The sequence below is a fragment of the Sander vitreus genome, chromosome 6, assembly GCF_031162955.1.
Source record: "Sander vitreus isolate 19-12246 chromosome 6, sanVit1, whole genome shotgun sequence".
NCBI classification, from domain to species: Eukaryota; Metazoa; Chordata; class Actinopteri; order Perciformes; family Percidae; genus Sander; species Sander vitreus.
In genome coordinates this window covers 32,856,255-32,877,782 of record NC_135860.1, presented here as the reverse complement: position 1 = coordinate 32,877,782, position 21,528 = coordinate 32,856,255, and the positions used below count along the sequence as shown (strand labels likewise).

Genomic DNA, 21,528 nt, shown 5'->3' with positions numbered 1-21,528 from the left:
TAGATTTACTCTTTTTCTTATTTCTTTCTATGAGATTGTAGTAGTCAACCAGACACTGTAGATAACCTGCTAAGGATGTGAGAAATAAGCCTTCAGCAGTTGTTTTCATTTCCTATGGTTTCCTATAGCGTAGTTATATTCAAGGACCTTGCTAGGTAGTTTTGAGTACACAAGTGACTCATTTCCTGAGACTTTTCAGAGTGAAGGCCATATTAAGGCTAACAGGGCATTGCACCGGGCTGAATACATAGTGGACATAGATACATACAATCTAACACATACGAGATAAAGTATGTTAGGGAAATTACAAATCATTTCCAACATGTTTGGTTCTTAGAATTGTATTTTGCATTAAGGCTTATGACACATGCTAAAATATTAGCATGTACAGTTTATACTCAGATACACAAAAAGAACATGTTTACTGCATTATGAGCACAATCTCACTGAGACCAGGGCAAGCCACTTCCTGTTTGTGTCACCAAAGGGGAAGATATAAAATAGACTCAGAACTCTTCCACTGTGGCTCTCATCACTTTTTGCCTAGTCTATATCCACGATGTTCCACTTCTGTCACACTTTTCGGCTGGATGTTCCGTTACCTTCCTCTGTCTCTGTGTTGGCGTTCTAACCTCTGGTGGATTTCTGAGGACTATGGTTAACTGCTCCTCAGATCTCTGCAGGGTAAATCCAGACAGCTAGCTAGACTATCTGTCCAATCTGAGTTTTCTGTTGCACGACTAAAACTACTTTTAAACGTACACGTTCCACCAAAACTAGTTCCTTCCTGAGACTATTTTTTAGCGACATGCTTAGAGCCACCCAACATGATTGTGATTTGGTTTAATGAAATGCCAATAAACCAGAGGACGTTTTTCTCCCATCCCAAAATGCTGTGTGGACTCGCCAGACCTTCCTCCACAGCGCTGTGGAGGAAGGTCTGGCAAAGCGAGACTACTTTTTCCCCGACTGCCACTATTTCCCCATCTAACTCTGACACTCCATCTGTTTGTTCATGTATCTCCTACCTCTGTCTTTGTCTCTGGAGAGATAATGTCTGTGGACCACTATTAAATAAATATATAAGAGATAAATAATCATGCAGATAAATAGACAATTTATGTACTAAAGACATTGTGAAATAACCCAATATCATTTGAATTATGAAATATTATTTAGTCTGGTTTTAATTACCGTATATACATTTTTATTTAATTGAGCAGTTTTATTTCAAAATGTGTTATTTCAAACTCTTGCGAGAGCCTTTTTTATTTCACATTACTATTTTTCTAAATGACCAGCTGTTGTCTTATTCAGCCTGAAGCAACAGCCAGTTTGTCTTGGTGAACAAAGATGTGATTAAAAAATAGAGGCATTATGAAATGAAACAGTCTATGGGGTAAAAGTGGCTTTGTGAAATAATAACAGTTAGGATCAATTAAACATGATGGGTCCATATACATATCAGGCTTTACTTGTTACTTCTAGAAGCATAGATTTGAAAAACAGATATGATTAGAATGATTTCATTACACTACTCATCAATGTCGGTCCTTTCTGTCATAAACTAACTAGAGCAATGGCTCTATGGAACATTTAATAGTTTCTAGTCAAACATAAATACAGTAAATGTAACATCTGTTCATTAAGGTGTTTTATTACATGAACATTGAAATCGTCTGCAAACAGGGATTATAACGCTTTTATCATGTTCATAAAGATCTACACTACACACATGACACTTTTCCAGGAAAAGAATCGAGACATTGTTTATCAAGAGTTTATGAATCTGAATGATGTTTGTTGAGAGACTAATTAAGCCCGTGTTGGGCATATGGCACACAGTACACTGTTTTCCATGGAAAAGTTCCAACAGTTTGTGAAAGGAGAGTGATTTTTAGTCCTGATAAACGTAAAGTTTAAAGTCTGAAAAGAAGGGTTGATTACATTTTTGGTTCATACCTCGGAAGCCACTTGAGGACACAGCAGCTGTGTTTTTGGCTTAGTCTGGTGGTTATTTAACTGATGCATACAGAAGAGGATTTGGGCCACATGTGGAAAAACTGTATTTGAGTTGTGAGTTTAAAGTCAGAATTCTGAGATTAAAGTCTCAATAAAATGTTCACACGTGGCCCTAATCCTCTTCCGTAGATGCATACATTGGATTCAGGCCTTTAAAGACCAACACCCCATAGTGGAACCAATTACTGATCTCCCCTTTAAAAAAAAATAGAATTCAATAGTCATTATGTAACACAAAACATGTTTTTCAAAGGACTGACTGTACGACCCATGGTAATAAGTTGTAACCACAAAAAAATCTAATGAAATGCCTTCATTGCTACTTTGAGTAACGTTTACTGCAGGGAAACATAAAATGAGGCTCAGCATACATGTTGGTGATTTTTCTCTGAAGTATTGTAAGAGTAACAGTATGATGATGCACTTTCCATCCCAGAGCCATCAGTCTGCCACCTTAATCAGCTGTCACCCAGCTGTGCACACTGAAACTCTAAATGCATGTTAAACTGATTACATAAGCATTGATCATGGAGCCTGACAAACGTTTGCACTGTTCATTTAACATAGTCATAAACGAGCAGTAACAGCGTGAGTTGTTTACCTTTTAAAAATCCAGGGCTCTGGTATCTTTTTTTCCGATACCAATTTTATGAAAATCCATTTTAACAAAAAGAAATTACACATTACGGCACAAATCTTTTCATTTCTTTTTCAGCTCCTAGTACATGAGCCCCATCTCTGTGTAACGTAGAGTTTTTCCTGCGTGGTCTGTGTGTGTGTGTGTGTGTGTATATATATATATATATATATATATATATATATATATATATATATATAGTATTGTTAGAAAGCCAATCATAGACATTGTTAGATCTTTGTAGAAGCATGCTTATTGGCTCACTGACTCAGATGAGATCTATTCCTTTGGGGCAGGGGTCTTCAATGTTTTTTAAAGATATAGTGCATAGTTTCTGTCTCCACCATGAGGAATTCTAAGTAATAACAACAAAACTGGCGGCGAAAATTAATAATTTGGTGGCCCCCCTGCAGTAACTCTGAGGACCCCCTTGGGGTCCCGGACCCCCTGTTGAAGATCTCTGCCTTAGGGATTGAAATTGGGTATTAAATGACAAGGCGTTTTTCGATACTTTTAGAGGCAATTCGGTCGGTGCCTAAAAAGTATTGAATTGGGTACTACATTGAACTTTAAATTGTCTGTTGGTGTTTCTCCTATCCTAAAACCAAACCTTCTCACCTCCCTCTCTCTCCCAGCTGTGAACCGAGTAATTGAGCGGACCGACAGACATGGGGAAGCAGAACAGCAAGCTCCGTCCTGAGGTGATGCAGGACCTCCTGGAGAGCACTGACTTCACCGAGCATGAGATCCAGGAGTGGTACAAGGGCTTCCTGAGGGACTGCCCCAGCGGGAACCTCTCCATGGAGGAGTTCAAGAAGATCTACGGTAACTTCTTCCCCTACGGAGACGCTTCCAAGTTTGCCGAGCATGTCTTTCGCACATTCGACGCTAACGGCGACGGGACAATAGACTTTCGGGAGTTTATCATCGCACTAAGTGTGACGTCACGTGGCAAGCTGGAGCAGAAGTTGAAATGGGCATTCAGTATGTACGACCTGGATGGAAATGGGTACATCAGTAAATCTGAGATGCTGGAGATTGTTCAGGTGAGTGTGCATGGAGGCGGATGGACACACCGTGCTCAGCTTCATATACAAATACCACATATTAAAACTGCATATCTATGTCTAATAAAATATCTCAGTGTCTAAAACACAGTAAAATGCAAAAACAGGACAGAAACTTCCACTAACAGGAACAAAGTTTCTGTATCACATGGTAGCGTCTATGACTGTGAGGCAGTCAGTTCTGGACACATCACACACAAACACACACTAACTGTAATATTAGCCAGAGCAGGGATTGTTTAACATTTATATTAACAGTTTTGCCCCTGTATCCATAACACACTCTTTATGAGACTAGGAAAAACATTGCTGGCATTTTAAGAACAGGAGGACATACAGCTGTGCTCCATGCAGGGAGGAAGCTCTATCAGTGTATCATTTGGTGTTTTCATATTCAATTGGGAATCCAAAATCAGAAATTTAAAACATGATTTGTCTGACCAGGAAGTTGACTGACTTCTTCGTGTGTTGCACTTGATGAAGTTGCAGCAAATACTCTAGGGCGATGGCAGTACCTGATTTAATGCAATGAATATCATCTTAAACATGTGTTGTTGTTTTTTCACAACAAAACATTTTGGAAAATGTCACATTAAAAGTCTTCAGTTGTGTGAACAGAGAAACTTTTACAAGAAACCGGAAACAACTATTGTATTGCTTCCGCTAAAAAATATAGTCCATTTCCGCCTATACGGTTGGAACACTGCGTCCATAGCAACGTAAACTCCGTAGCTGTTTCATGCAACCCTCCATCAGTCACTCAACACCACAGTGTCTCCTCCTTACTGGGGATCAGACCGGTGTGTTTGGGTGGGTGGCAGGGTGGGAATGGGTTGAGTCTTCACACACACACAGAATCTCCTCCTCTGCATGTTTGAAAATATGAATTATGTATTTATGTCAGAATATTATCAAACAAACAAATAAAAGAAATTGGGTCGATTTGTGTGTACAAAAGCCCCAAAGTCAGTTATGTGCAGCGTCAGATGAATTTAAACCAATAAATGTAGCCATATGCCAGTTGGTCTGAGCAAGTGAACGTGACCACTAAAAACATTGAGGGTGCTCCTGCATTTGCAATCTGCATGTATCTCACTGTGTTTTATTTATGTATAGTTTTGACATTTATTTATTCCTCCCCCCCTGAAAATTAGGGACATATGGCGGAATTTCCAGCAGCACCCGAACAATCCCAGAAATGAAACGACGTCGATATAGACTAGAGTATCTGTATTTTAGTTGATCAAGACAATTTATCTGATTCATTTCATGGTAGCTATGGCCAATCTTAATATGAATCTATAAAGCCTGACTTAAAGTAGCCTTCCTACCTCAAGACCGCAGTGAGTCACTAGACGACATAAACCCTCTGCCCACTTTCCATTAAAAGTTCCCAAGGACAAAAGAACAGAAAGCTATGAATCAGTCGCTCATGTCGGGCTCATTAGTTAAAAGTCATAAAAGGAGTGTTGAAAACTTGATAGTTCTGCCTTAATGAGGGAATGAGTGTAAGTGCATTTGTCATTGTTTAGCATATTTCTGTGTATGTCGCAGATGTTAAAGGAACACGCTGACTTATTGGGACTTTAGCTTATTCACCGTAACCCCCAGAGTTAGACAAGTCGATACATACCCTTCTCGTGTCCGTGCGCGTTGTAACGCTGTCTGACGGTTCCACCAGTAGCTTAGTCTAGCACAGAACCTGCAGGTAACTGGTTCCAACTAGCCTACTGCTCCCAGTAAGTGACAAAATAACGCCAACATGTTCCTATTTACACGTTGTGATTTATAGAGTCACAGCGTGTACAAAAAACAACGTAACATCAGACACAGCCATCTTCTAACCGTAAACAAACCGGGAACTATATTCTCAGAAAGGCTTGCTGCAAAGCAAATCACACCGCCCAAGTAGCAGAAGTAGCAGAGCTTCCTAGAGTACCGGTTTCCTTTTTTTTAGTACACAGCAATAATAAATATTTACTATATAAATATAGTTATAAGTATTTCTTATTCGATTACTCGATTAATCGATGGAATAATCGGTAGAATAATCGATTACTAAAATAATCCATAGCTGCAGCCCTAAACCCTAGTGTGTACTGTTTTCCCCATCCTTGGTCCTATTATCATCAAGCGGTCACACAAGCCATTTTCAGTGTTTGACTTTTACTTATTACCAAATAAAACAATATACAGTAAAGATGTTTCTGTTGCTTTTATGAGAATGCCATATTGCTTTAGTGCTCACATTTGGAATGCATCTGCGAACAGACCCCCGATTGTAGTATGTATAGATACACGTGTGAGTTTGCCCCTGCATCCGTGTTGAAGAATGAACAAATCTTTAGAAGTGTCATATAGCTCTTTTGGTCATGATTTGACGTCATTTTTATTGCGTCAGTATTATCCAATTTATTCTCTCTGTAAGGGATATTGTCCACCACATCGGTATTATTGTGACCATCACCTTTAAATGCTTCACCCAAGATCCTGTCATTCCCGCCACAGTGGTCTTCAGGTTCTCTATTCACAAATCTCCATGTAGTGAGTGAGAGCTGCGGCTCACTCCAGCTAGCTAATGTTCTCTCCTGCAGAGAGTGTGTAAATGCTGGTGATGCCCATAATTAGCCTTGCTATGGGAGTAATTGAATGAGATGGATCACAGCCAGATGGATCATCTTCTTCAGATAATGACTAAATCTGAACTCTGGGAGAAAGATAAAAGTGTCTCATGCACTCACCAATAGTTGATATCTAACCTCTGTCTACCTTTCATCTGAAATCGCGTACTATCAGCAGAGCAGACTGGCACAGAGGGAAGTTCATCTCGACGGACAAAAAAGGAGAGCATTCATACTGGTAATTCAGTGAGATTGAACAGAATAGCAGGTTAGATGAAGATATTACTGCTCAGGCGGATAGGGTCGCCGTAGGAAACGTATTCATCTTTTGTGTGAGGGTGAGGCGAGGCACTGTGTACATGTTGTGTACAGTATGTGTGCTTATTACTGCAGGGCGACTCAAACAGTGCTCAGCTGGCTCTGTCGGTGCAAATAAGTCTTAACATCTTTCTATTTTATATTTGTTTCTTGACTTTTGCAGTACTTTCATTTTTGTTTGCTCTTAGTATATGTATTATTATGCACCAAAACACCAGGGCAAAGTCCTTGTATGTGAAAACCTACTTGGCAGTAAACCTGACTCTGATTCTAACAAGTGGATACACCAGCTGACCAGCTGTGGTAAAGGATAAGACTGGTGTTATTTTAAACTATCAACAAATCCCATGAAATGACTAAAGTGTGTTAGTTCGTTTCTCAATACTTTCTGACTTCCCAATCCTGTCTGTGGCACTCAGACCCAAGCCTATTGGTTCCTAATGAAGACATAAATCTTTAATAAAAAAAAAAGAGTCACACATATATAGTTAAAGATATAATATGTAATGTTTCTGCATTACAATGTCTAAAAACAACTATAGTTATATATATTTGCTTAGTTGTGTGCTTACATTATCCCATAGACTGTAAAAAATAATGGACGTACCAGCAGTGACGTCACCCATTGGTTTGTGGACTGCCATTTTGAAGCCTTGCCATCTTGGTTTTTTTAAAAACCGGACGTGACGATGGTTGGACGAGAGGTTGGAGCTAAGGAGGATTACATGGCCAAGCCAGTGTTGTTTATGTTTGCAATGGTGCTAAGCTAAACGCTAAAGAGGAAAAGTCCTGATTTTCAACCCCTCTTAAGCGAGTCATCCAGCGGAGATTTACCGGCGGGTAAACGCAGACCTCTGGGTACTGGCGCCATTCATCTGCATGTACAGCAGTACACAGAAAATTGGTAAACTTTCCCTTAAGTTACCAGCTACACTAGCACTAGCACTTCCGGAAACTAAGCTAATGCTTCGTGACTAAACAATGTTCAACACACTAAGTTATTTTAGTATGATTGTTTTGACCACGGCTAATCCACAATTAAATTTGCCACCTAACAGACCCCAGGCGCTGCCAAGCGAAGCTCTCCGTTCCACCATGTTATAATTGCGAAAAGATGTTTGGCTGCCATTCATCATCACTCTCTCTTGAGTCACATGATATCTATCCCACTATCCTGTGCGCCTATCCATCATATGTTGCTCTCAAACTCTACTAAATACGATGACCCAGATGCAACAGTTTGCAATAGTACAAAATATTGCTTTTGTGGTAAACACACATCAATAATAGTAACAGAAACCAGCTGTTTTACAAAGAACGTTACTAGAGAAAGTGTTTTTTAAAGTTGTAATATAGCATGATTTGTATTTGAAATATAACTGATCATGCATTGTGTCTATTTTAGTGGATACATAATTATTTGTAATTTCCTTCTTACATACAATTAATGTTTGAAAAAGATAAGAATTTGATGAAGAATTATGTTATTCCTTAGGGGTGTGTGTGTGTGTGTGTGTGTGTGTGTGTGTGTGTGTGTGTGTGTGTGTGTGTGTGTGTTCATGGTAATGAAGGAAGGTGTTGCCCAGTGCAACAGTGTGACTCATTGATGTGTTTTTGATATGGCACAAAGGAATAAGTATATTCCTCTGTCTCTCTTTGGCTCTAACTGTGTTCACAGCACTGTGCGTAGTCTGGAATATTGAGAGGGCTATAAGCTCCAGATCGTTTCACTTTTTATTGGTTGCTTGTAGTTTTAGGATTTAGAAATGTAAGCTTATTCACTGCATTGCTCTAGATTAGACCAACAGCTAAATCCCCATCATGTAATATTGGTTAAATATACAAAACACACAACCGTTTGAAGGATTTTGATTAATAACAGACGAATATGATGAAATTAATATTAACCATGGCTACTGCTTGTTCCTCAGCTCTACGACGACCAAGGAGCTGAGCCGCCCTGCTATTGTGTAATAGGAGGCATAACCAGCACCTATTCAAAGCTCTCAATGCACTGTAATCACAATCAGCCCTCCTCTGTTCACATGTCGGCTCCCATTCCCCTCAAATCTGCCTCCTTATTAGAGACAGAGAGAGTGGGCTGGGATTTCACTGTTTACTGCCAAACAGCCTGCAATGCAACCGAGAGCAGGGGAAACGCAACACTGATAAATAGTCTGTAAGGGGTTGTGTATGTGCATATGTTTCTCTCCACCCCTGCCTACCTAAACCATGAAAATATAATCGCACAACGGTGAAGCAGTCTCTGTAGTCTGGACCGGGTTTCGACGGCCCGGTATCTGCACAGATACTGACCTTATTGTCTATATCGACGACGTGTCATTTACCGGATTGTTCAGGTGCCGCCAGAGGATCCGCCCGGATGTTTCTCATTTTAGGCTAGATGTCCGTCCCCTTCCTGTTTCTTTGTGTTGGCGTTCTAACCTCTGGTGGATTTGTGAGGACTATGGTTAACTGCTCCTCAGATCTCTGCAGGGTAAATCCAGACAGCTAGCTAGACTATCTGTCCAATCTGAGTTTTCTGTTGTTCCACCAAAACAAGTTCCTTCCCGAGACTATTCAGCAGAGGCACCATTGCTCCGTCCGGTGCTTAGTTAGTTGAAAGATTTCCAATGAACCAGAACACGTTTTTCTCCCGTCGCAGAATGCTGTGTGGACTAGCCAGACCCTCCTCCGCAGCGCTGTGGAGGAAGGTCTGGCAATGCGAGACTACTGACCTAATTAAGCTGATGGGGTATCAGCCGTGTAATGACCAGTCCATATTAAATACAGTTTCTTGACCAATATAAAATGTAACAATAGAACTTTTTTTTTATCGCCATCTCGATGTCATCTTATGCAATAAACACATTGCGAAAGTCTGCGATATTGTCCTCAAGGATTTTTTTTGAGTTAGATGAAAGAGTATCAGTAGAAAACTGCACTTCAAAAAGTAATTATCATTCTTTTTTTATTGGTGCCTTTTGTGTTGGAACAATGTTTTGTATTCAACAAGCAATTTGGCAGAACTGAGTACACTAATATCTGTCGCAAGCAATTATGTTATCACGATATTCAACAACGTTATCGCATATTTTCCTTCTATTGTGCAGCCCTAATCAGTTACAATATATGGAAACCGAAATGATACTGTCCGCGTGCGCAAGGGTCCGCTGGGCTCTGCGTTACCAACATTTTTCATGAAGGCAGAATGAAGTTTTTCTTGCAAATGTTTACAAAACCATTATCTAAGCAATCTGCTTCATCTGACTGTGTGACTATGATTTGATTAGATTAAGCTAAACTGATTGGTGCACAGAAGTACGTGACATCACCTTTTTTTCAACTGGGTCCCGCCCACCTCAAACCAGCAATAAGAGCACAGACAAAACAAAAAAATACACAAAATGCCCTATGTGAAATAACCACAACTGATCTAACTTTGGTAGATAAGTGTGTGTTAATTGAGGACTCCCATTGCTGAGTAAGGTTGCTTTCACACCTGCCTCGTTTGGTCCGTTTAAAACAAACCCTGGAGCGTTTGGTCGGATAGTCCGTTTCGTTTGGGCTGGTGTGAAAGCTCATCCCAACTCTGGTGCGGATCAAACAAACAAACTCTGGTCCACTTAAAAACGGGGGTCTCAGTTCGCTTCCAAGGGAACCAGAGTTCAGTTCATTCAGATGAGAACGCGATCCGACCCAAATAAGGGACATGAACCAGAAACCTTGCACACAATTTATGGACTTATATATGATTTAAGGGATGATAACTTTCAGATTCATAAGCTGTTCTGACCACACATCGCTGGTTAGTCTGTGTGACATCATAATCATCTCTCTCTCCTTCACTTGCTGTCTGTCAGCTGCTCACATTGTTCCCCTTCTGCTAAAATATTAGAAACACTAAAGCAGAAGCAGAAAACCCAAGACGTTATAAATGTGGTGTTGCTCCATTATTTCTGAGACCAGAAAGGTGTCGGCGAGTTTCGGATATTCTGTCCAATAAACAAGTGACATCGATCGCGTGACGTGTGTTTCCAGTGTTTGGTGCGTTTGACAAAGTGCAGTGTGAAAGCAAACTGAACCAAATGAAAAATGCAACAATGTTGCAACTTCACCCCCGAATCGAGTCCACCGAACTATAGATGTGAAAGCGCACCAAGAAGTTAAATGAAAATTCCGGGGCCTTTAAAAATGATCCATCTAAATGGTCTTGTATATCAGCTGTTAGAAAAGGAGAGAGCTTTTCACAGAGGTAGACAAAATGTTTATAGAGAATGTCTTTAAAGATGTCCATGTGAATCTTCCTCCTCAGACCTCAGTGTGCTCCATCCAGTTAACATTCATTAAAGCGATGAGTTCAAGATCCAGCATTTAAAAATAAAAGATGAATGGTAGCAAAATCCCATCTGTAGTTACATAGAGTCAGATAGCCATGTTCACCTGCAGAGTTGTGATGTTCCTAGAGGCAACAGCTACAATACCTGCAGTTTAGAAAATAAACAGTTTTGAGATCCATGGATTAATCATTGATTATACTATGGTCTGGGTGAATATAGTATATAAATCTATCCATGAAAAAAAAGCAGATATCTTAGTTATAACAGGATAGAGCTAGCACAGCAATTTGGTGTTTATATTTGCGGTAATTATTCAGTTAACTTTAGCTTAAGTTGACTGGCTGACTAAACAGGGAGGGACTAGAAGATTCTCTCTGTTGCTTTTTGTTTTAATTTTGAGAGCGAATTTCCCCCACAATATGAATAATTTCATTTTATTGGCAACCGTTGTTGTATAATCCCAATATCACACTCAAGGGTTTGATTTAACGTCATATTATTGGCACTTCAGTGACTTTTACGGACCTCGGCGCAAGACGTTAAATCAAACCCTCTCGTGTAATATTGCCTAATTATATGACCTCCCTTGTTTCCCTTTTATAGGCAATCTATAAGATGGTGTCCTCTGTGATGAAGATGCCTGAGGACGAGTCGACACCTGAGAAGAGGACAGAGAAGATCTTCAGGCAGATGGACACCAACAGAGACGGTAGGCTATCCTCGTCTGCTGCTGTTTTGAATGGGGGTAGTTTCACATAGGTGTGCTTTAACAGTAGATTGATGGTAAAGACAAAATGGTCAACTTACTTCAGAACACCTTGTTGGTCTTTTTGAGTCAAGAAAATGGCTGGGTGTGTGTGTGTGTGTGTGTGTGTGTGTGTGTGTGTGTGTGTGTGTGTCTGCGTGTCCTGCCTGCCTGCGTGTACCTATAACAAAACCAAAAACATCTGTACAGAAGTCAACAATGATTATGCTGATGAGAAAAAACAGCAGGTATTTGAATATACTTTCTAACTTGTGACCTTTTGCTTCTCCACCATAACTCCAAAATATATTTTTGATAAAATTGGTTTATTATTTATTTATTGGTTTCAGTGAAATGGGACACAACAGGCATTTCAATTGCAAATGTATTGAACAGCTCCTCCCTGCCACCTGGTTAGCTGGCGGACATCTGTTGTCATTGTACAAACCAGGCACTCGTAAAAGCCCTTCAGGCTGAAGCAGCAGTTCACTGACAACAGACGTCACACCCGACCTGTGATTTTTTTACACAAACTTCAGTCACATTCAGTTTTATTCAATTGTGTTCGTAGCATCAAATCATAACAAGAGTTATCGCGAGACACTTTACAGATAGAGTAGGTCTAGACCACACTGAATAATTCACAAAAACCTCGGACCGATCCAGGCTCTGACACACAATTGTACCGTAGATACTCAGAGAGTGCATTCATACAGCACAAACCCTCCAGTGATAATCCTGAGCACAGGAGACAGAGTAACAAGATGGGAGGAACAGAGGGATGGACAGTGAGGAATCAGTGAGTAGTGTGGGTACGAGGAGGAGGAGGATGAGGAGAAGAGAGAGAGGAGGAGGGAAGAGGAACTGGGAGAACAGTGACAGCAACACAAAGTGAGAGGGAGAGTGCTGACCTGGACATGGAAGTGTGCCGTCTTTCTTTTTGCTTCTTCTAACGAGAATCACGAGTGCTAGCGAGTGGTTCAGAGGCATCTCGAGGCAGTCTGTTATGAGGGTGAGAGGAGATGTCTCGACACCGCCACCTGATGGTGAGAAACGGAACACAATTTGGATGCACTGATTCAGGTTGTGAGAACAATCCCAAAGAATCATAAGTGATTCCCTTTGAAATGTGTATTTTGCTACCATCTTATTAAAAATCTTTCAAAACCCATAACTGGCATTTAAAAGGCCTCTTACCTCTTGGCTCACCAATGAGTTGCACTAACTAACTAAACAAAAAAAACTGATTCTCGTATGATTTTGCGAAGATGTTTAAAATTAAAAAGAATCCTAGAATCAATATTTTTTATAACTTTATTTTTACCAATGGTTCACCTAAATATTTTCTGTTTATACGGTACGGCCGACAACGACTACATCATATCCGTTTCCAGCAAAACGGACCGAAAGCAGAGAATGCAGAAAATCCGTGTTATGTACTTCTTTACAAAATAAATAAATGTCAGACTGACTGACTTGACATGTGATTTTCATTCTTTTTTAGAAAAACAATTAGTTTTTAGAAATGTCTCATGATATATTGTCTCTAGAAGTGTGTTATTCTTCAACTTTTGTTTTTGTTAAAGAAGGAAAGGAAAATCGCAATACACCCATGTATCGTGAAAGATCACATCTGGACAAAAGCATATGGCCCCAGCCCTACTAGCCTATAAAACAGAGAAGTCACATTTCACAGCAGAATGAGCAAACCAGCTAATAATAGTCATGTTTCCATCAACGTATTTTTATGCGCATTTTAAAGTATTGCATTAGAAAGTGTGGATGGAAACGGCAAAATTAAAAATAAAAACGCTTTTACGCTCGCTTGAGGTGTTTTTTGCCTTTTTCGAAAAAGAGTCAATGCGCCAAATGGGAGATGGAAACAGCTTTGCCGAATAAGTTGTGACGTAGCGAACATGTAACTCACATGACTATAGTCCCAGTATCCATCGGATGGGTGAAGGATCGGGATACTGGTCCCATCCAGGGCGCAGTACACTTGTGGCAGAAGGTGCGTAGTGGAGGTACGGTGCACTGTAGCCTGTGCCTCAGATACATCGGGTATATTGAATAATTGGTTCAACAGCTTGAATGGTATGGCCCTGCACACCGCGTATACACAGCCGTGAACGGTTGTCTCACTGACACCAAATGTCTGCCGCAAGCCTAGATTCTGCACTGGTGGCCAACTTGTCCAATGCTTCCTCTCTCAACGTCAACTTGTGACCAAACTACACTTTGTGTAGTCTAGTTTATTCGCTCTAAACCAGTTGATGGAAACGCTTCTAATTAGCATTTAATTTTTTTGCGACATTTTAAAAGTTTGCTAAAAATTCTCTTGACAATTAGATGGAAACATTGTCTCCCAGTAATGTGTTGGAATGCAGTGTCACGTCTGCTTGTTGTTAAAATAGCAGGTCATTCATTTTGTGCCCATGCTGTATATGTTTTAGGTAAGCTGTCTCTGGAGGAGTTCATTAAAGGAGCGAAGAGCGACCCCTCCATCGTCCGCCTGTTGCAGTGTGACCCCAGCAGCGCCGGACAGTTCTAAAGCCGAGGCATCAACACAACCTGTAAGGCTCACATTCAGCATCTTCACCTGCAATGCAACTCGTAGTAAAAGCTCCAGTTAACCTTTTTGAAAATGGCAAAGTGGAGCAAGTTCGACGAGGTGAGAGTTAATGAAAGCGTGCTGGAGTTCCAGCCAGTTTCAGTAAAAAATGCCATTAGTAGGAAGGCTGAGGTGGGCACTGTACAGGATGTGGGATGGCTCATCCACAATATCACTGGCTATGTGACTTAGTTCATGGACAGATATTGGAGACTTTGTAGGAGCTGGCCTGTTATTTTGGAGAAGTTGTTGAAGGTGCTCTGAAGGAGCTTCTTATTTTTAAAGCTGTAGTACGTAACTTTTTGATATTAATGAACATCCGTTATATTCAAGCCATTGCCAAATGAGTTGCTACAAAGCTAATTAAGACTATCAGCTGCCACAATTGTGTTGTCATTACTTAGAATTCCTCATGGGGGCGGCAGTAACTACACACTATAACTTTATAGCCCCCGTGTGGAGGATTTGTCAATTCCTGAAGAACTGGCTTTGTTGGGCCTCTTGTAAAGAGCCTCAGTATTCTCCTAAAATGCAAAAGGCTTTGCTACAGATTAAACCCAGGGATTTGTGTTTCCTTTCCATGGGTGTTTGACACTTTTAGAGGTTTACTGTCTTGTGAATTCAACAATCATTTTTTTAGTTTCGTGACTCTAAACTCTAGGTTGCAGCAGCACTTGATGAACTTCGTAAGCACTGGGCTATGACTGTAAGTCTAAACTGACAGGCAGAAAGGGTGGAGTGTGTCGTCTGCTTCATGTTGTCAGCAGTAAGTGATTCAGAAAATCAATCGGGAGTTAAGATGGAAATATGATGCAGAAAAGCAGAAGGGAAGGTGGCAAACAACCGCCTGGCAGATGTCTTTGGTCTCTCTGAATCTTTGTGTATGGGCATCCAGAAGGAACATGGCCTCCTCCTGCACTGTAGGCTCATCTGGGAAGATCCGACACAGTGACTGCTCTTAACAAAGGTTTTTCTTGTTTAAACTCGACGTTTAGGAAGGAGCATAAGAAGTAGTTACAAGGTTGTTTTGTTTTTATTCTCGGTTATTGTAGCATCATTAGGAAAAGGAGAGAGGGGTCCATTTTTTCATAGTTTTTAGAGGTGTTATTTTCTTTCCCTGATAACGTTTAATGTGTGTGTGTGTCCCCTTTTATAAAGAAGCATTACAGCTTCACCATTGACTGCCAGCATGTGACCTTTGACATGTGATCTGTTTGGTGATTATTAAAGCTATTCAGGAGCCATTGCGTCACTAGCACCTTGATTCCTTCGTAAACGCATTGGCTTTTAAGTGCCACTAAGGAGGACGGCCCGTTTTGGTGATCTGATGATATTTAGATTAGTTTTTTCACTGTCAGAGATTGTGACCAATGGTATCTCCCTGTAAGGTCTCTGGTTGTATTAGTCCACTATGGCCAATGTTGCGAATGAATGAAAAGGACCGTGTTATGGTAATATTGGATTTTCATATGCATCAATGTTAATGTACTCATGTATTTATTTATTTGTCAGATTTATTTCATTAGACATGCCAAAAACACACATTTCTGTTTTGTTGTGTTTATCCATCACCTGTTTCAGTAGATGTACCAGAAAATGTACGATATCACTATGTGTATATAGCATTTAGTTTATATTATATAATTATATTTATAATTTCTACTGAAAAGTGTTTACGTGTTTAATAGATGAATATAACATCAAATGTGCTGCATTTCTGTAGTAATATCAAAGTGTTATCAAAGTTACAAATACATCAGATGACGTTGTAGGTCTTGACCCGTTCTCTTTTATATTCTATCATAATTGCAAAGCATGAAATGCAACATGTTGATAATAATGACCAACACGTTTGCCCTCATCCGTCTCCTCACAGTGCTTCTTCGGGGGACTCCAAATGCCCTTAACTCTCCACCATGGAGCGGACTGACGATGAAGAATGACAAGCTGATGATGACTATGAAGAAGACAGGCCTTCAACATGCACTGAGGACATCAAAGATGAGCACAGGAGCCAAATTATCCCCCCGAACCCCAACAAAGACTCAAACTGAAAACGTTCCCAAACCCTCATCCAGTTCCCCCCTCTCCCAACTGATTGTTGTTGACCAGGATCCCTCAGTTCTCCTATAGGCACGTCAGCGTATAAGGCAGGTCTAGAGTAGGTTGTATATAAACAGTATAAACTGGAGTCTCTGTATCAGTGTCTTTGCTTGGCTCTTTGTGCCCGTCGAGGCTCCAGCCAGGAGACACAGAGCCTCCGTCACTCTAATGTGTATCATACTGTGGACAGAGTGTGTGCATGAGACAACAGGAGAGAGAGAGAGACATGATGGTGTTGAATAACAGGACATACTGTAGGTGAGACTATTTAATCTACAGAGAGGACTTGTGAAGTTTGTCCTTCACTCAGAGCGAGTACTGCTTTTAGTTTCCTCTTTTCTACTGTGAGAATGTGTACGTGTGTTTGTGTGTTTTGCAAGAAACTTGATAGACCTCGTTTCATATTTTGTGCTGGGACAAAATGACATGTCATTGTATGCTACTATGCATATGTGCCCTAATCAGTAGTTGGATTTTGTGAAGTCTCACTGATGTAACGGAGAATGAAACGCATCCCTTCATCTACCACCTGTCCCAGTGGTTTTTCATATCGGTAAGAATTTAACAGACATTTTGGAGTGGCAGTGTATTACTGCGCTCTAGCTTAAGGAAAAATAGAAAACTAGTCTTTTAAAGTATTTGAGTACAGTGTAGATATATAAAAGTGCACCTAAATTTGTAAAGCAAATTCCGGTAGTTCCGATTGCTCAGTTCATAACAAATGTGAAATAATAATAATTAAAAAAAATGTTTATTGAAGCTATTGGGTGATGTCGAGCATGCAAACCACTTTCTATCTTAGACATTTTACAATGTGAAGAAGAGAGACACGCTTCTTCGCGTTCACTTTTAGATGTTTTTAAATGCTGCATGTTGAACGGTTGGGTGCAGGGGTGCATAGACTAAATAACATGTATGCATGTGACTTATGTGCATGTGCGTGTTTTACGTTATGTTTATGGATATCAGTGGCCCAACGGCCGGTTGCCCATCCAGCTCTGAGCTCGCTTCTGTATGTAAGTGTTGTCATGGTTAGTGCTCCCAATAGTCTGTGTTATTGACAGCATGTGGACTGCCAAAGCTGACACATGGAACGGTTTGCGTGGATAACTTCATGGAGGAAAACACCACCACACACAACAATCTATACATATAAAGACACACTGTTTAATGGGGATGCTGGTAGTCAGAGCTGAGAGCCTTTTTTTCTGTTTCAGTTGAGTTCAATGATTAAATTGCCATCCAATTGTATCTGTAACAGGGCCAAACACAGAGAGGACTGGATTATTTAGCAACAGTCCCAATTCTACACTTTCAATCAACTAGCATATACACAGTTTACAGTATTACGTAAAATGAGTGACGTGCTATTAGTCACACATCAGTATGAGTGCTGGCATCCCACTGATGAGAACACTCGCATTACATTCAAACGGAAGGATTTGATTCACAATTTTGTCTTTCCCTATTTCTTTCCTTCGCTTAGCTGTCAAAGAAAAGAGAAGGGGGGGAAAAAAGCTCTCACTGAGGTTTTTTAAGAAAGTTGAACAAGTTCAGGACCAGTATGACCCTGCCCCGAATGTACCTGAGCCCTCACCAGGCCAGAGCAAAGATGTTTCAGTTATTGCGTTACTTTCCAATTAGAAAAGCGTTTTTCTCAATAACTGCTGTTTTTTGGTGAAAAAGAATAAAGGATGCAGACAAACAAAACCGAGAATCACAACTACTACTGCAATGATACTGTCACCATCTGTTGCTTTTATTGTATTTTTTATTATTTCTTTTGTTGATTTTTCTTTCTGTTTTTTAAAGCTACATCAGGTGTAACATTTCTGTTAAAACACAAAATAGCATCTTGTGGTCAAGTGCCAAATAAAAACAAAGCAGTATTGTATAAATTTATACTGTACAATTGTTATCTGTTGAACAAAACGTTTGTAATTGTTGCATTTTGTAGGTTTTGTATGGTATCCTGTATTTAGTGACTGCAGTTTTGGAACACAGGATTCTGTTTTTTGGTCAACTTTAAAAGGCAAGAATTAAATTTACAATGTATTGTGTGCAAGCATTAATGTGGTGTGTGGTTAATTGTAATATTGTGGTTTCAGTGACAGCGTAAACATAAAGTTCAGTCTATATGAACTTATTGCAGATCTATTCTATCGTGTATGTGTCGGCCTATAAGTAATGAGAAATATCAACACAGAAATGTTAACGATAATGTTTGTTTTAAAGGTCCTATGACATGCTGCTTTCTGGATGCTTTTATATAGACCTTAGTGGTCCCCTAATACTGTATCTGAAGTCTCTTTTATATAGACCTTAGTGGTCCCCTAATACTGTATCTGAAGTCTCTTTTATATAGACCTTAGTGGTCCCCTAATACTGTATCTGAAGTCTCTTTTATATAGACCTTAGTGGTCCCCTAATACTGTATCTGAAGTCTCTTTTATATAGACCTTAGTGGTCCCCCTAATACTGTATCTGAAGTCTCTTTTATATAGGCCTTAGTGGTCCCCTGATACTGTATCTGAAGTCTCTTTTATATAGACCTTAGTGGTCCCCTAATACTGTATCTGAAGTCTCTTTTATATAGACCTTAGTGGTCCCCTAATACTGTATCTGAAGTCTCTTATATAGGCCTTAGTGGTCCCCTGATACTGTATCTGAAGTCTCTTTTATATAGACCTTAGGCCCAAATTCTCTGAACGGGCAAAGCAGAGAAAGGGGAGGTAATCTTGCTCCTTATGACCTCATAAGGAGCAAGATTCCAGATCAGCCCATCTGAGCTTTCATTTTCTCAAAGCCAGAGCAGGATACCCAGGGCTCGGTTTACACCTATCACCATTTCTAGCCACTGGGGGACCATAGGCAGGCTGGGGGAACTTTAGTAATGTTAAAAAAAGTGAAATGTTCATGCCATGGGACCTTTAACATAGTTCATAATGAGTAATAACACTGACCTAGTTTGTTTTTCAACTATAAAATGTCCCAATCAGTATCCAGGCCACAATTCTTAAAAAAAAACAAATTTAAGGAGTTCTTATGTATGAGACTAAGCATGTTTGAAAAAGGATGAATATTGGCAGATATCTGATTTTTCAAACTTTTGAATATTGTTGTGCTTATTGGCCTCAAAAATCAGTTCTTTTGGTTCTAGTTTTAGTAATGCTAAAATCTGGTGCATAACTCCAAAATGGTCATAAATGAAAGTAACGTTAGTTAGAAAAGTTTTACCACAATAATCATCCAGTTGAACTGTCCATTAAGTCAGACTCAGTGGGGAGTGAAACCGAAGCAGAGGGACAGACAGAGCTGGAGCCGAGCCAAAGTACAACACTTTTTAATTCATTAACTTGATCAGTTATCAGGCAAATAAAACGCTGATAGTTTTACATGTTAGTATATTTCATTATGATAATTAGCACAAAATACAGCTGAATCTGATGGGAATACCATTACCTTTTCAGGAATTTGGTCATAATCTAAAGTATTGGACTAAGTAAATCTTGACCTAATAACAGCGCCACATGAAAAATAGAAAACGTGAATGTCTTGTACCGATATATATTTCACTCTGAACCCAAAATGTCCAGCTTGTGGTTGCGCTGGAGGAAAGGTAAGGATTCAAAGATTCATCCTCTGGGGACCAAGAATCTCTGCACAAAATTCCATCTCAATCCTGCCAATAGTTATTATAGATATTTCAGTCGGGATCGAAAGAGCTGGACCAACATTGCAAAACCATCTTCAGAGCAATTTTTCCCAGCTGTAATGTTAAATGAAGAATTGTCAGTTCAACTTTCTGAAATGAGATCAGCGTGACCGGACACACTGTGCTGCAGTCTGTGTACAGTACTTTCGTCCTCGATTACAGAGAGAAACACGGTGAAAACTGAAAATTGATATAGCTCAAATTTCTTAATGCATCTTCGATACTTCATTCTTCTGGAGGTGACGGGATGCTGAAACTCTGAGCTGTCAGACCAAACCATATCACTCAGTACAATGTCACTTTAAGCACTGTTGTACAGCTAAACTAAGGCTCCAGCTGAGGCAAAATCAGAGCTGCAAAGATTAGTTGTCAACTGCTAAATTGAACACCAACTGTTTTGATAATGGATTAATTGGTTTGAGTCATTGTTTATTTTTTAAAAAAGTAAACATTTTCTGATTCCAGCTTCTTAAACTGCTCATATTCTGCTTTTTGGCTTTCTCCTTTCCTTTATTGTGTTAAATATCTTTTTTGTACATGTAATAGGTTTACAAAGTGAAAAAGCCCAAAGTCCACCCCAAAGGGACTCACCATCTCCAACAGAAAACACTGTTCACAAACTGCTCCAAACAGCTCTATTGTAGTCCAGCCTTTACTTCAGAGACAAACGTGGTCACTTTGGAACACACGTTATAATGCTCGCCTAGCTGCTAGCGTGGCACGCCCTCATACTCTGCTTCTGACTGGCTAGTAGGTCTTACCTAGGTACTGTCAGGGCACGCCCTCATACTCTGCTTCTGACTGGTTAGTAGTCCTTACCTAGGTACTGTCAGGGCACACCCTCATACTCTGCTTCTGACTGGCTAGTAGTCCTTACCTAGGTACTGAGCATGTGCGACTCCCAACAAAGATGGAACAGAAGTGAGATGTCTCACTCTGTAGCTAAAACAGAGAGCTCAACACACAGGGTGAAAAGAGGAGCTGCAGAAATGTGCAGTACAACAAATATATGGTGTTTTTTGAAAATTAAACCAAATTAACCTTTTCTAGTACAATTTTTAAATACAATTATGAACCTGAAAATGAGCATAATATGAGCACTTTAAATATGAATATTGTTCTAGTGTCTTCATTCCTCTGTGACAGTAAACTGAATATCTTTGAGTTGTGGACAAACAAGACATTTGAGGACGTCATCTTGGGCTTTGGAAAACTCTGATCGACATTTTTCACAATTTTCAGTCATTGAGAAAATAATCAACAGATTAATTGAATGAAAATAATCGTTAGTTGCAGGCCTAAGGCAAGGTATCACTTTCTATACTAATGGTTTTATTAAGATTGAATTC

General features: G+C 39.9%; 1 protein-coding gene across 4 annotated transcripts in view; it reads left to right on the top strand.

Annotated features, from left to right (window-relative positions):
- The window catches only part of ncalda (neurocalcin delta a), a 92,538-nt gene extending 74,006 nt beyond the window's left edge, over positions 1–18,532 (top strand). For all 4 annotated transcript variants that reach the window (XM_078253807.1, XM_078253808.1, XM_078253810.1 and 1 more), the window contains 4 exons: positions 3,295–3,705; positions 11,609–11,714; positions 14,204–14,323; positions 16,238–18,532. In XM_078253807.1, the coding sequence (XP_078109933.1) occupies positions 3,328–3,705; positions 11,609–11,714; positions 14,204–14,301 (582 nt within the window). In that variant the 5' untranslated portion in view covers positions 3,295–3,327 and the 3' untranslated portion in view covers positions 14,302–14,323; positions 16,238–18,532. The remainder of the gene's footprint in view (positions 1–3,294; positions 3,706–11,608; positions 11,715–14,203; positions 14,324–16,237) is intronic.
- Positions 18,533–21,528: the final 2,996 nt, after the last annotated feature.